The sequence below is a fragment of the Hibiscus syriacus genome, unplaced genomic scaffold (genome assembly GCF_006381635.1).
Source record: "Hibiscus syriacus cultivar Baekdansim isolate YM2019G1 unplaced genomic scaffold, ASM638163v2 tig00117056_pilon, whole genome shotgun sequence".
Lineage (NCBI taxonomy): Eukaryota > Viridiplantae > Streptophyta > Magnoliopsida > Malvales > Malvaceae > Hibiscus > Hibiscus syriacus.
The window spans coordinates 7176912-7202904 of record NW_024063539.1 but is presented as its reverse complement, the minus strand read 5'-3'; the positions used below and the strand labels follow the sequence as shown (position 1 = coordinate 7202904).

General features: G+C 34.8%; 3 protein-coding genes and 1 long non-coding RNA gene across 5 annotated transcripts; 1 reads left to right on the top strand and 3 right to left on the bottom strand.

Moving 5' to 3' along the window:
- Positions 1–1136: 1136 nt before the first annotated feature.
- On the top strand, positions 1137–13693 carry LOC120198549 (grpE protein homolog 2, mitochondrial-like). The gene is made up of 2 exons (XM_039199862.1): positions 1137–1437; positions 13568–13693. The coding sequence occupies exons 1-2, from the start codon at positions 1258–1260 to the stop codon at positions 13643–13645; spliced, it is 258 nt and encodes an 85-aa protein (XP_039055793.1). The 5' UTR covers positions 1137–1257; the 3' UTR covers positions 13646–13693.
- A 47-nt stretch (positions 13694–13740) lies between these two features.
- Positions 13741–15314, bottom strand: LOC120198548. Its single transcript, XM_039199861.1, has 3 exons — positions 14901–15314; positions 14396–14554; positions 13741–14133 (listed from the first exon to the last, which is right to left on the bottom strand). Exons 1-3 carry the CDS (start codon positions 15177–15179, stop codon positions 14005–14007), a joined length of 567 nt encoding a protein of 188 aa, XP_039055792.1. The 5' UTR covers positions 15180–15314; the 3' UTR covers positions 13741–14004.
- Positions 15315–16841: 1527 nt separating this feature from the next.
- Positions 16842–23508, bottom strand: LOC120198547 (phosphatidate cytidylyltransferase 1-like). Of its 2 annotated transcripts, none has more exons than XM_039199860.1 (10): positions 23412–23508; positions 23069–23210; positions 22797–22953; positions 22360–22407; positions 22200–22274; positions 21758–21886; positions 21598–21654; positions 21311–21394; positions 21217–21228; positions 16842–17156 (listed from the first exon to the last, which is right to left on the bottom strand). In XM_039199860.1, the coding sequence occupies exons 2-10, from the start codon at positions 23203–23205 to the stop codon at positions 17079–17081; spliced, it is 777 nt and encodes a 258-aa protein (XP_039055791.1). In that variant the 5' UTR covers positions 23206–23210; positions 23412–23508; the 3' UTR covers positions 16842–17078. The 2 variants fall into 2 exon arrangements, with proteins under 2 accessions (XP_039055791.1, XP_039055790.1); XM_039199859.1 differs by having other exon boundaries at positions 23357–23503.
- Positions 23509–23662: 154 nt separating this feature from the next.
- LOC120198550 lies at positions 23663–24721 on the bottom strand. The gene is made up of 3 exons (XR_005523378.1): positions 24625–24721; positions 24278–24390; positions 23663–23845 (listed from the first exon to the last, which is right to left on the bottom strand). It is a non-coding gene; the product is annotated as an uncharacterized LOC120198550 (long non-coding RNA).
- Between the last annotated feature and the right edge of the window lie 1272 nt (positions 24722–25993).

Sequence of the window (25993 nt, the reverse complement as noted above, 5' to 3'; positions counted from 1 at the left end):
GAAACAGATGGGATTTGTTGAGACTTTTAAATTTTTTCTTAAAGTAAGTGACAGGAGCATTGCTTTTAAAACAAATGATCATTCAATTCACGACACTACCAATCTTCTGCAATTTGCAAAGTGATGTTTTTCATTTGTCTGCGATCAACTAGTTTTATATCAATGATGATGATGCGATCCAAGCAATAATCTTGATGTGTAAATACGTATGTATATCGAACGTATACTCGTATGTACGTTCAACACTTTGCTATAAGGACCCACATAATATTTATATCAATGATGATGATGCGATCCAAGCAATAATCTAAATGAGCTGTTGTGTTGACATGTAATAAGGACCAACTGCTTTCCAACACCTTCAAAGGTTACTTTTTCAAGGGGATAAAGAATCCATGCAATCGTAACGCTTACAGAAAACCCAGAAAACTGTTTCGTGTGGCAAAGCAGTAAGCATTTCTCTATAGGCTATAAAGTAAGCAAGCATGCAACACGTATCAAATGCGATGCACCATTTTCCATCAACTTTTCTTTCTTTCTTTTGACGAACTCATTTTACATACACGTAATCCTTTGGGAAAGAAAAGTTTAGAGCTGCTTGCTTGCATGAACAAATTTATGAAGATGAATATGAAATCAGGATTAGACAATAAAAAAAGTTAAATCCTCCAAATTTAAAGTTAACAAGAACCTAATAAGTATATAATCTCATGTTTAAGAGAAACAATATTTAAATTAACATGGATTAAAATTATTATTAAACAAAATACAAACATCTCTCGACCCCATAATAACTATTACAAAAACTCGTTTTGCAATTAAATTTCGAAATGATTTCGTATTGTTAAATTTATTCGTGTTTATTAAATGTGGCGTAGTGATTTAACATGAATGCTGGACGAGACTAATATAATGTTCAAATTAATCAAACCACTCATCACAAGCGATGTCGTTTTCGGCCCTGCTAAGAGAGCTGAGCCAACCAATAAATAACTGGTCAAATTACATACAAGATATCTCTACTATGCATTTTTTATAGGTTAAATTAAGTCCTTCAATCAATAGAAACTGCTGTTCACTGTTAACTTTATAAATAATGATGAATCAGTATTTTCATGTATATGACAGTCGAATCGGGTCTTAATCTAGATTTCCAAAATACAATGCCTGGATCTAATAAAAGGAGAAGAGCTGCTAAACGAACTGCATTTTCCGATTCAGATTCGGGTTCAACTTCGGATTCTGGCTCCGAGAGTGATGGTAACTTATCAATGGCTGCTGTGGTCAAACTTGTGGAGAAAAAATGAGCTCTTAGAGACGAAACAAAAGGAGATTGAAGAATTGAAGGACAAAGTTGTTCGGACTATTGCGGAAACCGAGAATGTCATGGCCAGAACAATACGTGAAGCGGAGAACTCGAAGAAATTTGCCGTACAGGTATAGTTGGTGACTCGACACCACTTGATTTATGTTGTATTTGGGATTTATGGTAGTGATAGTGTAGATGCTCCTTTTTATCTGGGGCTAGATCGGAGCAAACCCGAAGCTAAGCAATTGAAGGTCCAACTCAAGCCCACGTGAATACTTCCTAGAAAACTAAAAGCAGCTATCGGGTCAATTTTTTTAATTTATCAGGAAGAAACTGTAAAGAAGGTGGGGGTCAGTTTTTGAAGGAATTGAGTAAACGGGGAGGGAAGATTGGAGCCGGGGGAGACCATTTTTTTAAGAGAAAGGCACGAAAGATTGTGGGGATTGGTTTTTTTTTTGTATTACACGACAGAACAACAGATAAAAACAGTGAGTGTAAACAGTATTTTCCCCCTTGTATTCAAAGATCAAGCAGTGTAACAGGGGTCTTCCCCATTTTCTTCGAAAGCAACAGAATATTTTGAGGAATTCATCATCACTCTTTTTGATTTCTAAAGCGTGCATGTGTGCGTGTTTATTTTAAAAGCAAAGATATCAGAAAATTCCTTACAGCAGCAGCAAAGCATTGGACATAACAAAATCGAAGACAGAACCTGAGGAAAACATAGGCAAATCCAGCAACAACAAAGCCATCAAAGCATTACTTATTTTTCAGAGGTATATTGGTTCGATTTTGCTATTTAAATTTTTAAATTTTCTTGTATACAGATTTATGTAAAATAAATAAAGCAAATAAAGAAATGAAGCAAGGTAGTTTACCTCGGGGTCGAGCAGTGGAGAGATCGGAGTGTAAGGGTCTCGGGGTTTAGCGTATGTAGCACGGAGGGGCAGTAATTAAGGGTGATTCGAAGCCTAGAGAGAGAGTCATCAAAGTTTCGTTGCCATGAGAGTGAGTTTGAGAAGGAGGCTATTGAGGAGAGAATGAGAGGGTTGAGAGGAAGGAGAGAATGAGAGGGTTGAGAGGAAGGAGAGAACGGTGCCTCTGTGGGAGCTGAGAAGGTTTGCAAATAAGATTAGGATTACACCAAGGTGTTTTGTCTTAGGTTCAAAATGACGTAGCTTTGGGCGTTATCAAAACGGCGGCATTTCGAGAGTTAAGAAAATTCAGCGAGTGATCCCTTTAGGTTTCAATAGCTCGCAGTCTGGTCCTCAAGTTGATTTCTAGACTTTCCCTTTTTTAACTCTTAAGTTTACGCATATTATGTTTTGGTCCCTGTGTTATTTGTTTTTAGTTTCTGGTTTTGTCTTCATATTTTACACATTTAATTTCAGTCCCGGATGTTTTGTCATTTAATTTTCGTTAGTTTTAGACATTTGATTTGCAATTTTCTTCCATGTTTCCTTTTAGTCTCACGTATGTTTATGGTTTATGTTATTTTAATCCTTTTCAATTATTTTGTTTATATTTAAGGTACTAATGTTTGGGTTAATATGATTTAGTCCTTATTTAAATAAGCATGATTATTGTCCGAAATTTGTAGTTTGAGATGTTATATTTTCATTGAATGTTTTTAAGTCACATTTTTGCATTACATGGTGATATATGCATAGTATATAATTTATAATTAAAACATATGTATATAATTTTTTGTATGTCACGTTGTATGATATTTTTAATTTTGTTTAATTGATTTTGGCATGACATCTTTTTTGCACAATTTGTATGATACCCTCATGTGCATAACTCGACTTATAAATACATAATTGGACTAAGGGTAATACCCTTTTAATCTAAAATTATCTTTAGTGGCTTGTCTTAACTAATTAGAGGGTTGTTTTGACCATTTTAAATTAAAAGTGTATCCCGAAAGTGAAACCTAAAAAAATCGATTCGTTACCTAAAATTTGGGAATGAAAGAAAAGGAAATGTTCATTTATTTAAATTTTTCGAGAAAAGGTTGTTACAACTCATATAAGATATGGTCTTGATATTTTTAAATAATCAAACATTCTTTATCTTTATAAAACGACTCGGTAATTTTAATTTAATTTATTTGGGTACTTTTAAATGTTTTTTTAAATTTATATCTTTTTTTATGGGATCAAAAGCCAAATTAAGTTCGAATTTGTAAAGTTCATTGCAAAGACGTTAATTAATCGACTAGTTACCAATTTAGGGCATTGTGGGGGTGCTAATCCTTCTTCACTCATAACCGACTCTCGAACTCGATTTAGGTAACGCAGACTTTAACTTGTTGTTTTAATTAAAATTAATTTTTTTTTTAAAATAACAAAAATGTTTTTGGGTGCCCAATCACACCCTAATCAAATATTGGTGGCGACTCTTCGAACTATATTTTTCCATTGTAAACGAAATCCCAAATTTTTCGAAACGAGAGGTTTTTTAAATTGCATTTGTTTTTAAATTAAAAATCAATTGAAAGAGGTAAATAAAAATTAATGTGGTTTTCAAGATCTCACCTTTAAGGAAAATCTTTTCGACAGCTTGGCGACTTCGCTGAGGACTTTTTTTTAGAGAGTCAGGCTGATAGTCGATTAATTAATTGTCTTTGCAATTAAAAGTTACAAATTCGTTTTAATTTGGTTTTTGATCAATTGTTTGGTTTTTAATAAGTTTTGTTTGTATTTTGGTTTTTTTAATTTAATTCGATTAACAATTAAATAGTTGTATTGATCTGTTTGCTAATGGTTTCAGAATAATTGTGTGTTTTGAGAATTGATTTTGAGTGTTTTTATTGTTTGTTTTTTTGCTTTTCCTCACACATTGCACAGCTGCATTATCATAACATGAGCTAAAACCCCACTCCGTCATAATTAAGTAGGAGTGAGAGACTATGCCCTCGTGTGGTTTTCACCTCCGCATGGGATAGTGGATTGCTCCTGGAGCTCACGCCTTATGGTCCTCATGATGGTATTCACCTCCGCATGGACATAAGGAGGTGTGTTCCCTCGAAATTGAACTCGATCCCCTAAAGTCTGTGATAGGCCAGGATTGAGGGTTCGGCAGCCCAAGGGGGCACCTTCAAGAACCTATTACTTTAGAACTGAACCTAGCATATAGTGAATATAGAGCTTGAATTTAGGTCGAGCTTAACCCGAACCTTAAGAGTCCAATGAGGAGGGTACACAAGGAAAAGCTTTTTGAGTCATTCAATTTTTCTTTTTGAATAAATGTATACGAACTAGAAATCATGCGGTTAGGTTTATTTTTCTCGAACAAGCATGTGAATTAGATATCATGAGGTTAGGATTTTTTGTGAATGAAAAAGTATGGGGTAGATATCATGTTGGGTAGGATCAACGAAAGTATGATTGGGTAGCCAGCATGTGAGGGTAGGTTTTATTTGATGTTTATGGTACTTATTTTTTGTTGTTTATATTATGTGCACTAACCCATTTTTGTTCTATGTCTATTTTATTTTGATTTTATTGCATTCACATCTTCATGTCATCACAAGGTGTTAATTCGCAAGTGATTGACTAATGAGAAGGCTAGACATATTGAGATAAGAAATTCTCAACCATGTAGTCAAAATCGGGAGATCCAAAGATGTTCGACTGATCATGAAGAATGATATCCGCTGAATGAAGAAATCAAGCTGATTGAAGACTTCCTTTAATGAGGAAAAGGCCAAGATGTTGACTCAAGAGATAGATACAATTATACCAAGGACGAGAATACCCTTCAAAAAGACATGAAGATCACTTCGTATTGAAAGTAAAAATGGAGACCTCAAGATTCAATTTAAAAACATCTGGCGTCATCAAAGATGATAAAGTACGCAGACAACTTTGAGTGCAATATTAGATTCCATGAAGAGTACGACTCAAAGAAATGAAGAAATGAAGAATCACATTTATATTTTGACTACATAGTGTACTGAATTCTTGTTGTCTAAATGAAGGTTGTTCTATGGTGGTCACTTTTAGAATTAACACCTTGTGCATTTGCATTTGCATTTGCATTCTTATTAGCATTAATTTATTTATTTTGTTATTGTTGCTTTTTGTCATTTTGTTATCTCATTTGTACTAACTTGTTTCTATATTGTTTTTTCTCTTTGTCCGCATTGCATGATCATGACATATTCAAAGGGTGTTGATTTATGAGTGGTCATCATAGTAAAGGTTTTCATGACGGACAAGGGGTTTCGTGATCAAACAAACTATAACATAGTCAAGAAATGGCATCCTGAGAAAGCTTCGAAAATAGTGGAGAGTTGCGCACATAAAGATCATATGTCTGACGAAGAGAACAATGAGATAAGAGAGATAAAAGAGCAAATGTCCAAGATGATGGATAGAATAGATGTTTTGTCCAAAGGAAGAGAGACTTCTACCAAAGAAAAGAAAGAGCTCGATGAAAACAATCTTGAGGTGTCAAATACACAAGGGACTACTTTAGAACCTGCTGATTCTAGTCAGTATGAGAAATCACGCACAATCATTGTTCGTATCAACAAGTTTTTTGGAAATGCCAAGGAAATAGTGGCAAATATAGAAGTTAAGAAGGATGAAAAGAATACATGCAGTCAGAACTCGTTGGTGTTTGATAGTTTACTTCCAACATCAGGGGAAATAAAACTGGAAACTCCAATTCAACCCAAGTTGAGAGGTGACTCTCGTTGTTATTCCATCCCAATATCATATAAGGAATTGTATGATGAACTGTTAGAAGCCCGAGAAGTGGCCCCGCATTATGTGAAACCTTTGCAGCCTCCATATCCAAGTTGGTATGACGTCAACGTTCGTTGTGAATATCATGCTGGGATTCAAGGACATTCTATTGAGAATTGTTCTACCTTCAAACGTCGAGTCCAACTTCTACTAGATCATGGAGTATTGGAGTTTGAATTGAAAGGACAACCTAGTTTGGTAACATATTATCCTATTGGGTTCGAACCAAAAGTGACCAAAGGTAAGGGTATTAGTGAGGACATCCAAGAAGAAGATTGTTTACCAAAGTATGGAGCTCAGATTCATCATTTAAGAAGTGAAAATGATAAATTGAGCAGAGAGATAGAAGTCATACGAGATGATTTTCAAAGGATCGATCAAGCTTTTAAATTTGCTGGTATAGGAAATGTCCCAGATGAGTGGATAATAGGGGTCACTAAACTTAAAAATGATGTTGAACAGTTGAGAAATAATTGCAAGGTGCACGAAGGTCGAGCCGAGAAGTTTTCTCATGATTTACAAATTGCAGAAAAAAGACGCAATATAGCTGTTGATAATTTGGGAAGATATCAGGCCGAAAATTAGATGTTGAATAGGTCTATTGCCAATATGGAAATTTCATATCAACGCCACAAGCGGGAGAATGACGCTGAGTTAGAGGTCGTTAGAGCCAAGAACAAGAAGTTGATGAAGATTGTGGATGATTATAGTGATCTTTTACAAGAGCTTCATAACCACAATGACTTTCTTACAAGGAAGATTCAACAGCAGTGTCTACAGCTCCGAGAATTGGCACTCAAGATAGAGAAAAGAGACAACGTCATGAAAGAAACTATGACCCAAGCAAGCAATGTGGCTAAAAAATGGGTTGATTTAGCTGGATTTACAAGAGAATTGAAGCAGATTGACATCTCGACCCCCGAGCATGAGTGAAAATTAAATTGGCTTTTGAAGGAGATAGAAAAATTTGGATTGAAAGTTGTCCGTTATATGTAAAGTTTGTTTGATGTATCGAGACCTTTGTGTTCAATGAAAGTTGTTTTAAGATGGTCACTCTGGAATGACACCTTTTGTATTTGCATTTGGCATTTGCATTTGCATTACATGTATTTATTTAAGCATTTTACATGCATTAATTATAAAAACACAGAAATAATTTATGGAAGTTTATGTGAAAGTAATAACAAGATCATCCATTCATACTACTTCCTCATCGTCATGAATAAGCAAATGGAAACAATGGAGCGATCTCATAAGGGATCACAAGATCAGTTGCAAGAGTAGTTAGTCGGGTCACAACAAGATACGAGGAATCAAGCATCGGGTTCTTTGCAAGGCTTATCGAATCAAATGATCCAGGTACTGGTACCACAGGCTGCTGGTAAAGAGAAAATAGAGGATAAAGGAAATCAATCTCATCAGATTGGTACATCAAGAGTGATAATTTGCCCTGGAGCGTCTAACTCAGACCTAGGGATGAGCCTCGTCAATTTTGAGCAATTTGAAGACAAATTCAGGTGGTTGAATGAAGCCATTGAAGATATGAAGATTGTTAATGCCCCTCACAAGGAGTTAGAAGCTAGAGAACTCAATTTGGTCCCTGATTTGGTCATCCCACATGAATTTAGGGTGCCTAATTTTGAGAAATATGATGGCACTAGTTGTCCCATAATTCATCTGAAGATGTTTTGTAGAAAGATGGAAGGGTACCTAAATAATGACAATCTGTTGATTCATTACTTCCATGATAGTCTTGTTGGGCCAGCTGTAGTATGGTATAACCGTTTGAATAAAGAACATATTAAGACATGGGTCAACCTATCTGATGTTTTTCTGGGACAATATAAATATGTTAAAGGCTTAGCCCCAAAACGTCATGACCTTCAAAAGATAAGAATGAAAGCTACTGAGAGTTTTAAAGAATATGCCCTAAGATGGAGAGGAGTGGCAGCACAAGTTCAGCCTCCTTTGTTAGAAGAAGAAATATCATATATGTTTCATGAATCTATTCCAGCTCCTTTCTTTGAGTTAATGTTGGGAAAGTTGAAGAATAACTTCAAGGATCTTATGATAGCTGGGGAGTTAATTGAGGATGCAATCAACAAAGGAAACTTGAAAGACACTTCCAAACGTTCAACTGATCAAAAGAAAAGGCTGATGAGGTGAATGAATGTCACATCCATAGCTCCCACAACCTCAAACGAAAAGGGGCAACATGTTACTCGAGACGTCCAAAAAAAGTCCCAAGATCGAAAAATGCTTTGAAAGTGTTCCAAACTCTTATTTTAGATCTGTTTCCTCATTTGATTGAAGGTCAATACCTCACACCGAGGCCAGTGAAAGTGTAACCAGACCCTTCTGCTCACAGCTATGATCAAGATAGTGTCTGTGATTTCCACTTGGGGGCATTAGGGCATTCTACAGGGAATTGTAGGCCGCTGTTAAAGGAGATAGAGATGCTTGTGGAAAATGGGACATTGACACAAGAATTGGTGAAACGGTGGATGACGAGCTCGAGTGGGGCATCAGAGCACATAATGTAGCATCTGTTTAGGTCAGGTGTTGTTACGTTAGATGAGTAATGAGGCATCCTAGGTAGGAATAGATCATTTCATTATATCATGAAGCTTTATTCCATTTGCAACATCATGTTTGAACTTGTTTTACATCCTTTCTCAGTTTTTTATAATGATGTTTAAATAAATTCATGTTACTTTAAGGATGGTGAGCATTGAATCGATTTGCAACTTGAAATTCTTTGAATATCAACTGAATTAAAAACTCTGTAAATGGTCAGAGTTATTATTCTTTGACAAGGTGACAAGGTTGAAACCTGATAAAACAAGGACCTTGACCTTATCCCCGGAAGATTCAAGCGAACACTATACTTTAGGGAATGAACAAGAGGCTTGGTATTCAGGTATGCATAGGAACGGACAACATGAGGCATCTTTTGTTTATGATGTTACAAAACCGACTAGATTTCACTTCTGTTGATGACGTTCAATGATGATTATGATCTTTACAGATGAAATAGTAGGTGAATCTAGTTTAGGTCAGTTGCTTGGAAATTGAACTCTAACAATGAGATTTTCTGACTTTCAACAACACCTAGACTATGACAGGTTCTTCTTGACAAGCTTAAGAAATTGGATCCGTATACCCAGATTATAATATTATATGTATACAATAAAACTTGAGCTGTCCCTCTAGAGTAATTGGTTAAACGCTCGGGCTTTATGGATAGAATTCAGCTAGCTTGATAAAAATGATTATATTATATGTATACAATAAAGCTGAGCTATTCCGCTAAAGCAATTGGTTATAGAGGAAACTCGAAAGCCCTGGCTTTATGAATAGATTATATTCAAACCATGACCTTGATCGGGTACTTGGCAATTCGGTGTATGCTCCACTGTGATTGTCAAGTCAAAGACTTCGTGATGAGATGAACCCTTCAGCTAGCCCGATAAAGGCAAATTACAATAAAGTTGATTTCATCTAGCCAAACAATGGCAAATTAAATCAATTTTATGAATAAGGAGATTCGGTAAGAATGGACTAAGGGAGTTAAGGAACACCAGTTATAGTCAATATCACACGAGCACTCAGGAATTTCATTTTTAGACCGATATTTCTGCACTACCTTTGTTAGAGAAGTCTACGAGGCTTGAACAAATGGAAGATTTCAGAGAACTGAAATAGAAGTGTTCTAGAAAGTCTAGTAATGGATTATGTTGGTTGTGTCATTTTGTCTGCATCAGATTAAAATACTAAGCCAAGAAAGAGGTACATGTTAAAATGTTCACGATGATCGAGAGGGAAATAAAATTTTTGTGGACGAAACAATATAAAAAAAGAAGCCAAACTAAAGCCAACCCATCAATTTTGACACTTGTCAAAGAGCTATAACTTTGAAAACATTAAAGAAGCTATTGATTCTTTTGATATTCTGTGAACTCATGTTTATGATTTGATTCGATTGTGAGCCTGAACTGAGGGGTAATGTTTATAAAATTCTTTCATTTTTTATCCCTAAAATAAGAAAAAGGGGAAAAACATTTTCAATCAGGGTAGTCTCGAATGTAAAAAGGTCCTTGAAGCTAGAAAGATTCATTCTGCCTCTGTTGTAGAAAAAATAAATGATGCCAGAATAGTGAAACATTTCACAGTATTGAAAGATAGTGGTCTGGGAGATTAGAAGGACTGAAGAATAAAACTTGTGACATTTCCTTGTGACGTTGTCAATTACCCATCAAGAAGAAGATGATCTCATTATTCAGAAGGGGCACATATTACAACTTGTATAAAATGCAAGACATTTTGTTAGAATAATTGATCACTTCTTAAATGTTTATGACAATGTGAAGAGACGCCCTCAAACTTCTTGACAACACTACTGTGCAGAGACACGAGAATGAGAACATTCAAGTTAGGATATGTTGGGCACGAAGAAATCCATGAGTACCCACTTTGGGGCATGACCAGAAACCTAGATCATGTTAAGATGATAAGATTCAGACCAAGAAGACATTGAGAATGAGTCTCACAACTTGAAGTGTTAGGGGAAGACCGTGAATTTGAGTAGAGCTTACCTTGTAAAGCAAATCAATCGAGCATCAATCAATGGCAGAGTCCTGAAAGAACAACTCAGAAAGCGCAATTGAGCCAAGAACGAAAATGGGGGCAACACAGTGGTATTTCTGATCATAGCAAGAAGTTGAGAGAGAAAGTGATTTCTCCGAAATGAAGATAGAAAACGAAGACAACAAGAAGATAGAAGAAGATCAGAAGGCTCTTCAAAAATGCAAGTTGGAAATTGTAAGTTGTTATACGGATATTTAAAGCAAACCCCGGAGAGGAATGATCAAGTAGAAGAAGACTAAGTTCGCCACTTTGAATTCAAATGAAGATTGAATCGATATTTATCCATTCATGAGAACATTATTTGCATAAAAGAAAATGCATTACACTGATACATTTCATTGCATTCGTGTTTCATGCATAAACACATGGTTTTGACAGATCTTCCAGTGAAAAGAGAAGATGCGGGATGTTAAAATCCCGATAATTGAAAGGTAGAAGTTAAACATCAAATACAGGGAATCATGTTTAGAGAAGCAGAACATGGGGAAAGCAAGGGTCAATCCGTAGAGGAAGCATTACTTTGAAGCGAGGAACGAGGCCCGACCTTTAAGTCATTTTATGAAGTGAAATGAGAAGGATTTCTCATTAAAATATGAAATTTGAGATTTTAAAAAATAAGTAAGGTTTCTTACCCAGTAAATAATTTAAGTCCTTCGGGCCATCAGTAAGTCTTTCGAGCATGATGATGAAATCCTTCGGGTCATCTATAAGCCTTTAAAGCAAGATGATAAGTCCTTCATCCATCCATAAGACCTTCGGGTAGGATGTTTTCACATGAGTTTGAAAAATAAAAAAGTGATGTTTTAAGAAAATGAAACCTTTGAAAACTAAAAAGGATTTTCCCCCCAAAATTTCGCACTTAGTAAGTCCTTCGGGCCATCAATAAGTCTTTCGAGCATGATGCTTAAATCTTTAGGGCTATCAGTAAGTCTTTCGAGCATGATAATTAAATCCTTAGGGTAATTTATAAGCCTTCCCGGAAGAGTAGTGAAGCAAACCCATCAGTAAGTGCCATCAGTAAGTCTTTCGAGCATGATGATGAAGTCTTTCGGGCCATCAGTAAGTATTTCGAGCATGATGATTAAATCCTTTGGATAATTTGTAAGCATTCACCGAAGAGTAGTGAAGCAAATCCATCAGTAAGTCTTTCGAGCATGATATTTAAATCATTCGGGTCATTTGTAAGTCTTTCGAGCAAGATGATAAGTCCTTCGGGCCATTTTAAGCCTTCTCGGAAGAGTGTTAGAGCAAACATCAGATCATTAGATGTGGGAGGAAAGTGAAGGTTCTCAAGTACAAAGAAGCAGATTAATTGATTAAAAGGAAATGTGCACGAGGAGTCATTAACCAATTCAAAGTCCCAGGAAGAGATAGGTTCAGATGGCAGTCGAGTACTAGAAGATTCTTATATCTAGTTATTGCGAGACAAGCTCCCGCAAGAGAAATGGATTCTCAAAGATTCTCTTAAATTCTAAATTTTTCGAGTATAATGTTTTTCAAATCTTTAAGCATACATTAATAAGTGGAAATGTTTGATTTTCAGGTTTAACCTTCGAAGTTGAGCCTTCATGGAAGAATAGTGAAGCAGAATCACACCAGAAGATTGTTCGAGTTCTACTCCTTGAAGCAAGAGGGAGTGAATCCGTAGGCATAGGATTTGCAATTTTCGTTAATTTTCGTTAGTTTTAGACATTGGATTTGCAATTTTCTTCCATGTTTCCTTTTAGTCTCACGTATGTTTATGGTTTATGTTATTTTAATCCTTTTCAATTATTTTGTTTATATTTAAGGTACTAATTTTCGGGTTAATATGATTTAGTCCTTATTTAAATAAGCATGATTATTGTCCGAAATTTGTAGTTTGAGATGTTATATTTTCATTGAATGTTTTTAAGTCACATTTTTGCATTACATGGTGATATATGCATAGTATATAATTTATAATTAAAACATATGTATATAATTTTTTGTATGTCACGTTGTATGATATTTTTAATTTTGTTTAATTGATTTTGGCATGACATCTTTTTTGCACAATTTGTATGATACCCTCATGTGCATAACTCGACTTATAAATACATAATTGGACTAAGGGTAATACCCTTTTAATCTAAAATTGTCTTTAGTGGCTTGTCTTAATTAATTAGAGGGTTATTTTGACCATTTTAAATTAAAAATGTATCCCGAAACTAAAACTTAAAAAATATCGATTTGTCACCTAAAATTTGAGAACGAAAGAAAATAAAATGTTCATTTATTTAAATTTTTCGAGAAAATGTTGTTATAACTCATATAAGATCTGGTCTCGATATTTTTAAATAATCAAACATTCTTTATCTTTCTAAAACGACTCGGTAATTTTAATTTAATTTATTTGAGTACTTTTGAATGTTTTTTTTTTTAAATTTATATCTTTTTTTATAGGATCAAAAGCAAAAATTAAGTTCGAATTTGTAAAGTTCATTGCAAAGACATTAATTAATCGACTAGGTACCGATTTAAGACGTTGTGGGGGTTTTAATCATTTTTCACTCGTAACCAACTCCCGAACTCGATTTTGGTAACGCAGACTTTAACTTGTTTTAATTAAAATTAAATTTTATTTAAAATAACAAAAATATTTTTGGATGCCCAATCACACCCTAATCAAAGATTGATGACGACTCTTCGAACTATATTTTTCTATTGTAAACGAAATCCCAAGTTTTTCGAAACGAGAAGTTTTTTAAATTGCATTTGTTTTTAAATTAAAAATCAATTGAAAGAGGTAAATAAAAATTAATGAGGTTTTCAAGATCTCACCTTTAAGGAAAATCGTTTCAACAGATAGTAATCATTTTTCGATGTGTTGCAGAATTTTGCGAAGGTCTTATTAGATGTTGCAGACAATTTAAAATGGGCTTCTGCACATGCTAAAAGGCTGTTTCTCTAAGATCGGTGAATCCGAAGACACCGTCGGAGTTGTACCTCTCATCAAGACACTCCTACAAAGAGTTGAAATGACAGAGAAACAGCTAGGAGAGGCAATATTGCTATCTTAAACCATAATCCACATGGTTTCTATTCTTTGTATGATAACTGCAATGACAGTTCAATAAGGTGCAAACTCGAATATATACCACAACGCTATTATACTGTTACTATTACTATGACAATATTCGATCGAGCATATGTAAGTATGTACCTACAACTATTGCTACTACAATATGTGATCCATTATTACCTTGGAGTGACCAAATTCGTGGATTCATTTCAGCACATGAACCGTGTTCCCTTTTAACTAATTACACATCAACTGACTGCCCAAAATCCCATTGAGTTTGCTGCCTTCTCCTGACCGACACTCATGCCTACGGAATTGCGTCTGCCATCATGGCCTTTCAAACAAAAACCTAAGTCCAAATTACTCATGTTCGGATCCTACAAAAGGTGCAGGAAAATTTTATTTTCATCCAGTCTCCAACTTTGAGCAAGATGATGTACATAATTTCAACAACTCGACCATTTCTTTATACATATGAACCAAGTACGGTGCAAGCCATCATCAAATAACCCTGAAGTTCCTAACGTTTAAAAATGTCCTTCCGGAAGCCATGATAGGCTAAATCTCATTGTCAAAGGGTTATATTGCAGCTATTTTTAAATGCAATAAGACAGCTTAAACATAACTTATAGGTGTTACCTGAGTTTCTTTCTTTAAAAGATCATTCATGTTCAACTCGTTATCGGTCTTAGACGACAACCAGTCAGGGGATTGCTTGGTCTTATTACCATCTGTCTTAGCTTCATTTTCAAATTGTTTCGCAGCCGCCTTTTGACGCTCTTCCTCTAACACGGCAACCTGCACAAATGACAGTCAACAACCATTTTTATGATCACTAAAACACTATTTGCTTCTGTAAAATAAAAGTAAACAATATTCAAGCAAAATAAACAAACTAAAGGGAAAACCCCATTTTTAACTGTATAAACTATATTGGAAATTCATTTATGCTATATTTCTTGAATCCATGACAATCTGGGCACACAGGTGTTAATGGTTTAGTTCCATATTAATCAAGATTATGAGAGTGAAAATAACAGTGAGCAAAAACCTAAGCTAAAAAGCCTAAAAACACCAGAAAAAGGACACATACGTATACTGGTACGCATACATAAAGGTTACATACGTATATTCAGAGGCTTACAGGGGTATAGCGGAACTTGCGCCTCGGGGGCTGCTCCTCGTCCTCGCTGTCGACGGCGGAGGACCCGGGATTAGCAAACGAAAGCGGGGTCCACCTACAGAGTAGGATGCTGGAAGCGGCGGAACCGTGCCCAGTGGACTGGTTGCGTTTGGCGGTGGATGAAGGCGACACGTGAACCCACTTCTTCTTCCACTTCCTCACCGGACCATTGAACACCGCAGTCGAACCACCGTAACGAGCAGAAACTCGGCCAAGCCTGGTGGAGCCCACTCCTTCCATTTCGATATTCCAAGTCTCGAGATAAGTACCAGGTTGCTGTAACCCACAAAGGAGAAGAAAAGCAGATATTTTTTTAAGAGTGAAAGCGAAAGTGTTAAGTTCGTTTTGTACGGTTGTGGTGTTGGGTTCGGTTTCTGTAATAAAAAACAGACAAGACAAAGAGATTTAAGACAAATAATCGAAATTTGTACGAACGGCGTCGGTGTAGTTCGGTCGTTTTTTCTGTTTCGTACTTGCGATTAGGCGGTAATAATTAAGAATTAATAATAAGGTGTTACAAGCATAAAATGGGCTTCAAAGCTTTAAACTTTTAAGGGTAAACTACGATGGAGGTCAATTTTATTTTCGCTATTTTAATTTGATCACTGAAATTGAAAACATTATATTTTAATCATTTATGTTATTGATTTATTACGTTCTTGTCCTAAACCATCAACTCTCAATACATCGATGATATATTATGTTAATAAAAATTGCTAATTTTTAGTTCGATCTCTAAATTTTAGATAAAATATCAATTCAATCTTAGAGCTCTCTCAATCTTTCTTTTAACTCACACTATCATCATTTACCATCGACGTCGTTCTGACCAGTGATGACAACAAGCTTTCCGCAACGAACCAAAGCTCTCTCTTCCAAGATAATTTTGCATGAAGTAAAATTTCTTTTATATAAATTCAGCCGACACAAAATCATAAAATGGGTTCAAAAGGATCAGGCTCACCTGCTAGCGTATTCTTGTGGATGGATACGGTAATATGAAAATGAAAGATGTCAAAGCCATACTTAAAGACAAATTTTCAAAACGGCAATGTTTTCCACTTTGGTCTTCTTTAAATCTCATACTCCAGCATCAAAAATGTAAATTATTATCTTCAAACACCCAAAGCTTCAAGGTTTACAGGGAGCAGCCAACAATGGAGAAATGTAACTCCATAAAGCTCCTCAATTTAAAACTAAAGCACCCGTCTTTTCGTTGCCAGAAACTCCATTTCTCTTCCTTTCAAAAGCCCAATTCTCCAATTCAATAGCAATGTCCCTCTCAACCATCCCTCTTCTTTTTCCCGCCAAATTCAGTTCCTTCAACGGCCATTATCATCACGTATTGAGGCTTCAGCAGCTTCTTCGGTGACTGTCGCGGCCGATCAAACCCAACAATTTGTGTATTTCTGTTATCTTCATGCAACAAATCTTATTAAATCTATATTAGATATAACTATCACCTAAATATAATTGTTAATTATTACCATCTAAGTATTATTTATAATATATGAAGAGCAAAGGTAATTTCTTGGCCAATTTTCATTTTGTAAGGCCATTTGGTTCATGATAGTCTTGTTTACAATTTATTGATTTCAGGTTTTGTTTTCATACCTCAAACTTTTATGGTGATTGTATATGAAATCCACAGTTTTGCTGTTCAAAAATGCTTCTCCACTTGCTATGCAGAGACAGAGTTGATATTGTGATAGCTGTTTGCTTTGTTAGATTCATTTTCAATGCTGAAATATGTTTCTACTAGGGTTTTCTATGTAGTTTTCATCCGAGGAGCTTGCAAAAGAGGTGCAGAACTCGATCTCAATCGCTGAATTTCAAACGACACAAGCAAGAACACGAACGAAGATTTTGACTTTTCTGAAGTACCGAGTTTGCTAATGTCCTACAATTTTGTCTTTCTGATCATAAACATGAATATATCATCCTACTCTTTTGTGCCATAAGACTATGTTCACCAACTGTGAGACTTTACTGTGTCGAAGATGGAAGGATCATGCAAGAGACCTCGGTAGACTGTAACCAAGTCTAGTCCTCATCAGAGATGGAGAAAGTGTTGCACTATTCTCCTTCGTCTGCAAGAATATCGATTGGATTCACCTTCAAAGTGTATTCGAATAAATTTCAATCTCGTCCTAACACTCTCTCCTGCAGTATCTGTCCTAGTTTCGTATATAGTATTTGCTGCTCTTCCAAAGTAAGTGTTGAATACATTTTGATGTTTCGATATAACAAATTAAGTTAAATGAATTTTAAGATTTTACAAAAGATTTTCTAAGTATATTCGATGTAATTATTCGAATATTAAAATATTACTCCAAGTTTTTCAAAGTTCATTTTAATCCTTACTAAAGTGTAAAATTGTGTTTTATACTTAAACTATTTTAAAACAATTTTACAAAGTATTTCAAGCCTTAATCGAGCCAAAAATATTTTTTTAAGGGTTTCAAGAAAAATCAGATTGTCCAAGGGGTACAGATTCCCCCCAGGGGAACAGATTCCCCGGTAACAGATTCCCCCTAGGGGTATCGATTCCCCGGGTACATATTCCCCCTGCATGGTTTGGCTCCGAGAAATAACAGGTTACTCGGAGGGAACCGATTCCCCCCTTGAGGGTACCGATTCCCTCACTGTTCATCAGCCCAACGGTCATAATATTTTAATATTATGAAGGGGTATCGATTCCCTATGAAGGGGTACAGATTCCCCCCATTCTGAGCAGCCTATTTTTGCAGAAAAATCATTCCCAAACGGCTCCAAAACATCCCCAACGGTTAGATATGACTTCAAACACATTTCAAGCTATAAATACAAGCTAAGGACACTTGAATAAGTAAGAGAACAACTATCCAAGCAATCAAACACAAGAGAAGAGTTTTTTTTTCATTCTTATTTCATCTTTCTCTTATAAATATTTTGTTCTAGTGAGCTCAATCTTGTAAACACTTACCTTAGAGAGGTTTTCTTGTTTACTTATTTTATCCTTTTGTAAAGGGGAAATGTTCTAGCTTATCCTGTGTAAAAGCTAGGGAAAATGTTCTAGTTTAGCCCGGAAAAACTAGGGAGTTTGTAAGGTTACTCTTTGTCCTTAAAAGAAAGAAAAAATTAATGTATTTGTTGGAAAATCCTTGGTGAGGAGCTAAGGTAGTGGACGTAGACTTTGGTTGAGAAAGTCGAACCACTATAAATCGCTGTGCAATTCTCTATCTTTCAATCTCCTTACTCCCTAAACACAAAAACGTTCCGACCCCTCTTTGCAAATTATTTCGGTTGTCGATTCGAGCTTCTCGAAAAACCCAACAATTGGCATCAGAGCCTAACTCGTTAAGAAGGTTTAACCACCTTGAGACGATCTTAGAAGAAGCTCTATCAATTCCCTATACAACCGAGAAGATGGCTTCCACCTCCGGCTCGTTCCACATGGAAGACTCCCTACCAACCGACAAACCTCCATACTTCAATGGAGTCAACTATCATCATTGGAAGAAATTAATGAAGGTATTCATTCAATCCAATGATCTTGATGTATAGGAGATAATCGAGAATGACTACTCTTCTCCAAAGAAGAAGGAGAAGAAGCGGAGTGACAAAGGACGAAAGAAAGCTCAACTTAATGCCAATGCCATGCACATGTTGTTTTGTGCATTTGGTCCTGAAATCTATGAAGGGGTTTCTTCATGTACAAGTGCCAAGGAGCTTTGGAATAAACTCGAGGAAATCCATGGAAACAAGAAAGAATAACCAACAAAGGTGGTGTCTCTAATGGCATATGAAGAGATCGAGGTATCTTCCAACTCAAATGAATTTAATTCATATACATTTGATGAGTTACAAGATGCTTTTAATATGTTATATTCAGAGTTTGAGACCATGAACTCCAAATATAAGAAAATGATTTCAAAATTTAAAATTGAAAACGATTTTCTTTTGAAAACAAAAATAGATTTTGAAAGCCAAAATGAAATTTTGAAAAAGGATTTAGAGCTTTCAAAAATAAAAATTGATAGTTTTGAAAAAAAAAATTGATTTAAAAGTTAAGCTTGAATGCTTAACAAAAGAAAAAGAAATCATTTTAAATAATTCATTTAGTTCAATAATGACAATATGCTCACATTGTCATTATCATGGTCATTTGAAACATACTTGTCCTTTGAAGAAAGGAAAACATTTTAAAATTAGGCAATTATGGGTTCCAAAAGGAACAAGGGGCATTGAAACTAACGTCCAAGGATCCAAAGCAATTTTGATACCAAAATCTACTTAAATGTCTCTTGTAGGTGTGTGGGAGCAATGATGATGAGAGTGATGATATTCAAGTTGCTCTAGCCACACATGAAAAAAGAATGGGTAACCTCTAAGCTTAATGCTTTTAATTTTGGTTATTTGGTTGCTCATTTGATTTTAAGCATGTATAAGTTTTGTTTTTAAATGATTATGCATCATTGTTTTAATCTCATGTATGTTGAAAAGATGATTATGATGAACATTTTAAGGTTATATTAATTTTTAAGAATTTTTAGTTCATCATAATAAAATTTTGGTCAAAATTGGTTTTAATGCAATTGATATCTCTCTAATAATTGATATCAATTTTTCAAATACTTTGATTTTACAAATTTTAAAATTTTTTGACCTAAATTTGAATGTTTATGCATGTGGTTTAAATGAAAATGATATCTCTCTAACAATTGATATCAAAATTTTCAAATGCATAGCATTTTTGAAAAACTTTATGCATATGCACTTAATTTTAAAAATTGATATTGATATCAAATTTCAACAATTGGTATTGCATAAAGTATTTTAGTTTTGGATATATTGAATTTCATGTGCTACTAACATGTTTGTTATTCTTTGTTGAAATTCAATTTTGTTTAAGTGTCTTGTTCTTAAAGCTAAATTTTGTTTGGAATATATTTATTGAGGGGAGCTTTGATTTTTCAAATGATTTTTAAAATGTCAAATTTACTACTTACTCTCAAAGTTATTTTGAACTTCAAAGATTAGAGTCTTTTTGATTTAACAAGTGTTAAGGTGTTAAAGTGGAGAAGTGTTAAAGTAAGTGGAGTAATTTCAAACTTGATTTCAAAATCTTAAAATTACTCAAATGTTTTGTTATATCAAAAAGGGGAGATTGTTGAAAACATTTTGATGTTTCAATATAACAAATTAAGTTAAATGAATTTTAAGATTTTACAAAAGATTTTCTAAGTATATTCGATGTAATTATTCGAATATCAAAATATTACTCTAAGTTTTTCAAAGTTCATTTTAATCCTTACTAAAGTGTAAAATTGTGTTTTATACTTAAACTATTTTAAAACAATTTTAAAAAGTATTTCAATCCTTAATCGAGCAAAAAATATTTTCTTTTTAAACGGTTTCAAGAAAAATCAGATTGTCCAGGGGGTACAGATTCTCCCTAGGGGGAACAGATTCCCCCAGGGGGTATCGATTCCCCGAGAACAGATTCCCCCAAGGGTATCGATTCCCCGGGTACAGATTCCCCCTGCATGGTTTGGCTCCGAGAAATAACAGATTACTCGGAGGGAACCGATTCCCCCCTTGAGGGTACCGATTCCCTCACTGTTCATCAGCCCAACGGTCATAATATTTTAATATTATGAAGGGATATCGATTCCCTATGAAGGGGTACCGATTCCCCCCATTCTGGGCAGCCTATTTTTACAGAAAAATCATTCTCAAACGACTCCAAAACATCCCCAACGGCTAGATATGACTTCAAACACATTTCAAGCTATAAATACAAGCTAAGGATACTTGAAGAAGTAAGAGAACAACTATCCAAGCAATCAAACACAAGAGAAGAGTTTTTTTTTCATTCTTATTTCATCTTTTTCTTGTAAATATTTTGTTCTTGTGAGCTCAATCTTGTAAACACCTACCTTAGAGAGGTTTTCTTATTTACTTATTTTATCCTTTTGTAAAGGGGAAAGATTCTAGCTTATCCCATGTAAAAGCTAGGGAAAAGATTCTAGTTTAACCCGAAAAAACTAGGGAGTTTGTAAGGTTACTCTTTGTCCTTAAAAGAAAGAACAAATTAGTGTATTTGTTGGAAAATCCTTGGTGAGGAGCTAAGGTAGTGGACGTAGACTTTGGTTGAGAAAGTCGAACCACTATAAATCGCTGTGCAATTCTCTATATTTCAATCTCCTTACTCCCTAAACACAAAACCGTTCCGACCCCTCTTTACAAATTGTTTCGGTTGTCGATTCGAGCTTCCGAAAAACCCAACAGTAAGGCTGCTTAGTATCTGGAGTGGAAGGAAAAGAACGAACATAAGATCATACTCGATTCACGTGTGAAAAGAAAACAAGAACGGTATAAGTGATTACCTCGCTTAAAATCGTCTCAACCGGATAATCTTGGGGAACAACAAATGATTGATGATAGATGTATGCAAAAACAGCCATTACCATCTGGAAAGCACCGAATAAAATCGTATTTAAAAACAAAAGAAAGATACTCGGATTGAGCTCTTAACTCGAAGTCCAAGAAATAAGAAACAAACTAGCCACGGACAATATACAAGGGAAATAAATTCAAATACACCAATCAATATACATAAGTCTAGGATGCAATCATGTTTTAGAAATCAATTCATAAAACTATAGCAGCTTACCTGGCAGTCCATTCGGTCGGTAAGTCCACCATGTCCGGGTATACTATCACCAAAATCCTGTGTCAGCCAAGACAAGGTTGGTCGATGAGGTCAGAAGGGGTACGACAGAGTTAATCAGTTTTACAATTTTATACAGCACAATAGTGAATACAATGTTCACCTTAATTTTAAAAGCTCTCTTGAAACCACTTGCGAAAAAGCCCCCGAATGGTGCAATAATTGATGCAAATAAGCCCAGCAATAAAGCATGCCATTGAACTGGCAAAATTGCTATCTCGGTCCACGGCAACTGCAACATGTTACCGAAAGTAAATTACTGAGCTGATCATATTTTGTTAACAGATTAGTACATAAATAATTCCAATATCACTAGGCCATTGACAGCATTCACTGTCCACAAGCTCGGGGATCATTAATCCTTTTGTACTTTAACATGCAAACCATTAGATATAATGTTGCTAGTCATATTGTGACTGTCAAGACAACATCCCATTGTCAAGGAAAATTTATGGATGACGGTAAATCATACGTCAAAGAATTTTTTCATTAGGGTTGCTCATCTAATCGGACTATTCATGCTAAAGTTTTTAGTTGTTACTCACCCATGGCAATAAGGGATAATACTCTGGCTTAAAAAGTGGACCAGGATCGCAGCTAAGCCAACCAGTTGATAAATCCTGCATGCATTTCGGTGATATAAACATAATCGGAATGGTAAAACATTTTTTCATTTAAAGATGAATGCACTCCATGGTGTGTTACCTTCCTTGGACATGTCAGCCACTGAAAACTACCATAGATATTTGCAAGCTGCACGAAAGATAGTGAAGAGATTAAATCACAATCTATATCAACTATATATCATGACAGAACGTAAGGTTGTTGAGAGATTCAATACGATTCTCATTGATAAAGTAGATGTTCACAACAATTATTGCAAGTTCTGTTTTCAACAATAATCAGATAACCGGTTTACCCCCAGATGATCAAAAGCACTTCGGGAATAGACTCAATTGACAGATTTGTAAACACCTATTTCATGCACATGCTGACATATCGTTTTCACCATAAAAGGTTTATACCTCAAGAGTCAATCTAACATCAACTAAACAAAAACGAACCATGAATCAGGCATCTTTTTTTTTCCTAAAACAAGAAAGTTGAAGATTATGCCATACTGGCATCGTAAAATTTCTCACCAAAAATGCTGAGATGGTAGTTGCAACTGATGCACCAATGAAACCCTCCCATGTTTTCTTAGGAGATATCTTGATCAAAGGAGTTTTCCCGAAGAAGAAACCGAAGAAATATGCTGCAACAACATTGACAGCAATTAGTGATGCTGGGAGAAGGAACCTGCATAAAAGAAAAAAATCAATTAATTGGCAATAAAAAATGGTCAGTATTATTTATGGAAGTGCAAATAAAATTAACGAAGCTACTAAGAAAGCTAAATTGGTTTGCAAGTTACCAGAAGATGCCTTCAAAAATGTTGGCCACGGTAAATGCAGACTGAGTGAAAACAACAATGAGTATCATGTGTGTCCATGCAAACTGCCCAAATTGATACTTGTACATCTTCTTCTTTAGTGTAAGAATGAACCACATGACACCTGAATCCGAAACAAATTGAAACCCATTCAACCCCGAATGGAATATAAGTTCACAGCTCGATAAGGTAATCGGGGAAATGTAGATAACAAGAGAATGCACAGAGAATGTATGTCTTGTTTCTTTCAAAATCAAAACAAAAACAAACCTGCCATGTATAAGAAATAACAAATAACCATCTGATACTTGATGAGCCTGCTCACAAGCCTATAGAATATTTTATCTGAAGTTACTGTATTCACGAGCCAGTGACTGAGAATGCGACCGTATACAAAGAGCATAGCCGTAAAGTAAAAGTGCCTACAAGGACATAAAATGCCACCGGATATCAGTCTTTTTAGGCACATACCACAAAATGAAACTTGCATTGTAATCGTTCTTACCAGTTAAAGAGCCTAAACCCGGGGAGACATTTATCTTCATGAGCTTTTCTGAGGAGATTGAAGATCTCCCTTGCCATGAATATTTAGATAATAACAACCATGGCCAAGATATAAAGATGACCCATATAGATAACCAAGAGGAAGAGCCCCAGCATCCATATAGACGAACATGCTCGAACCCACATTGACCGGTATTTGTTGTGATCTTTTGCAAGTAAAGGATGTCCGTTTGTTTTGCTTGTATCAGCAGGAAACTGTTTCCAAAGAACACGGTCACGTTACTTTCATCACTCGAGGAGAAATAGGAAGAAAAAGGGACCTTAACACTTAAAAAGCACGAATGGCACGTTACAATGCATCTCAAATTCTAACCATGTCTGAAATTCATGATGCGCATAGGCACAACATAGTCGAAACTAAGTGAAAAAGAACTATCCTTTGAAAAAAATTGAACAAACCACCAGGATTATCCGATGGAAACTCATTGCTGCTGAACAACTTACTAACAAAATCGAAGTATCAAACGATTAACTGAACATAATACTTGTAATTTATCTCTTTCATTCATTGATAAGCGAATCCATATGACAAACATCTAGCAACATACATAAACAAGCCCAAGCAACAAAAATAGACATGCATGACAACAAAGATGCATATATTTTATGTTACAACCCAATACGAACCTCATTGGACCGTCTCCGGTGCCGAGCTCGAGCACTAGTAGGTGTATTTGGTGCACTGCTATCCTTTTGCATTTTTCTTATTATTTTTGTATTGAAACAATATAAACAGAACCCTGCTTACCAATCAGACATTTCCTTGGATTAAAGCAAAGAAATGAAAGAAACCCAGAGAATATGGAATCTAATGAATTGTTCTTTCTTATATCTGCGTTTTCCATTTTTTTCATAAATCTAAAAAATCTCGGAACTGCATAGTAGTGAATCAGAACAATTACAACATGATAAGGGAAAAAAATAATGGAAACTGGTTGCAATAAACAATGGGGAAGAGAATCAAGGGAGTTTACAGTTTGGTATGAATCTGAAAGGCTTCCACGTCCTTGGTTGCAAAGCCTAGAAATTGTGAAGGATCAAAATGATAAAAAAAAAACAAATCATAAAATTGAAAGATGAAGCAAGTGAATCAATCTTATTAGCTCCCACCGATTCATGGGAAACAAAGTGGAGAACTATTGTTTCTAGTTTCTCTTTGGGACCCAATCACTTGCAACTCCTTTGAACTGCCACGTGGATTCCCCAAGTAGAATTTCGTTGAGGCTAGTCGCCACGTGTAATTTTATCAAGGGTATAAAACCCTCTACCCGAAATCTGACTTTTAAGCTATAACTATAAGCACTTTTGGGTAATTTCATATACCTAAATCCTACATGACTTTTAAGATAAAATCTGATTTTGATCTTATCTCAAATAATATAAAATTATTAACTTTATTTAATAAAATAAAATTTTAATTAAAAAATAATATAAAAATATTATACAATTATTTCTAAATATAGAAGCTATAATTATATTAATTTTTGAATCATATTGGATCAAATAATATTCACTCTAAACCCGAACTATACCTCAATTCTTATAAAAATGGAAAGTAACAATTAAATAATAAAGTAGTGGATAAAATACACAAAAGGTCTTCTAGCTATGAGATGTTACTTTGTTGAGTCTTTAGATATTAAAAGTTATAAAATAACTCATTAACTAATGGTCACTGTTTTGTTGAATCTCCGACTATCAAAAGTTACAAAATGATTATCCAACTATTAATATCTCGTCATTTTATGTTAAAAATTTGACAATCGTATGAGTTGGACTTTAACTTGCTTACTAGAATATAATAAAATTATATTTTAATGATGTTTACTTGTATTACCGTTGCTTTCAAACACTGACTCGACGATATAATATTTCAAGCATTGACTAGACAGCATAATATAAACAGAGAGTCGATCTATAAAATATAACTCAAACGATTTTAAGATAAAATTTTATCATATTTCAGTCAACATGTTAGTGTCTAGCTTAGATGTCATCGATTTTTTAATGACAAATGACGAGTTTAAAACATATTAATAGTCGAGTGATCAATTTATATTTTTTAATAGTCGGGGACTCAACGAAACAACAATCTATAATCAGAGATTATTTTATAATTTTTAATAGTTAGAGGACTCAATAAAATAACACTGCATAGTCATGAGATCATTCATGTACTTTACCATAAAGTAATTTTCTTTAAGTTAAGTTATGATAATAAATTATAGATAATTTTAAATATATTATATCAATATTTTTGAATCTCGAGTTCAAATTAATAAAAATGATTAGTTTTTTTTAAAAAAAAAATCAATATATATTAATAAATGTTAAATTTAAAGA

Coding starts and splice junctions, on each gene's coding strand:
- LOC120198549 (XM_039199862.1), top strand. CDS start 1,258: ATGGTAACTTATCAATGGCTGCTGTGGTCAAACTTGTGGAGAAAAAAT. Junction 1,438..13,567: donor CGAAGAAATTTGCCGTACAG/GTATAGTTGGTG, acceptor GATGTGTTGCAG/AATTTTGCGAAGGTCTTATT.
- LOC120198548 (XM_039199861.1), bottom strand. CDS start 15,179: ATGGAAGGAGTGGGCTCCACCAGGCTTGGCCGAGTTTCTGCTCGTTAC. Junction 14,555..14,900: donor GCAAGTTCCGCTATACCCCT/GTAAGCCTCTGA, acceptor TCATTTGTGCAG/GTTGCCGTGTTAGAGGAAGA. Junction 14,134..14,395: donor TTTTAAAGAAAGAAACTCAG/GTAACACCTATA, acceptor CACCTTTTGTAG/GATCCGAACATGAGTAATTT.
- LOC120198547 (XM_039199859.1), bottom strand. CDS start 23,489: ATGCTCTTTGTATACGGTCGCATTCTCAGTCACTGGCTCGTGAATACA. Junction 23,211..23,356: donor TTATTTCTTATACATGGCAG/GTTTGTTTTTGT, acceptor TTTCGGATTCAG/GTGTCATGTGGTTCATTCTT. Junction 22,408..22,796: donor CTACCATCTCAGCATTTTTG/GTGAGAAATTTT, acceptor TCTTTCGTGCAG/CTTGCAAATATCTATGGTAG.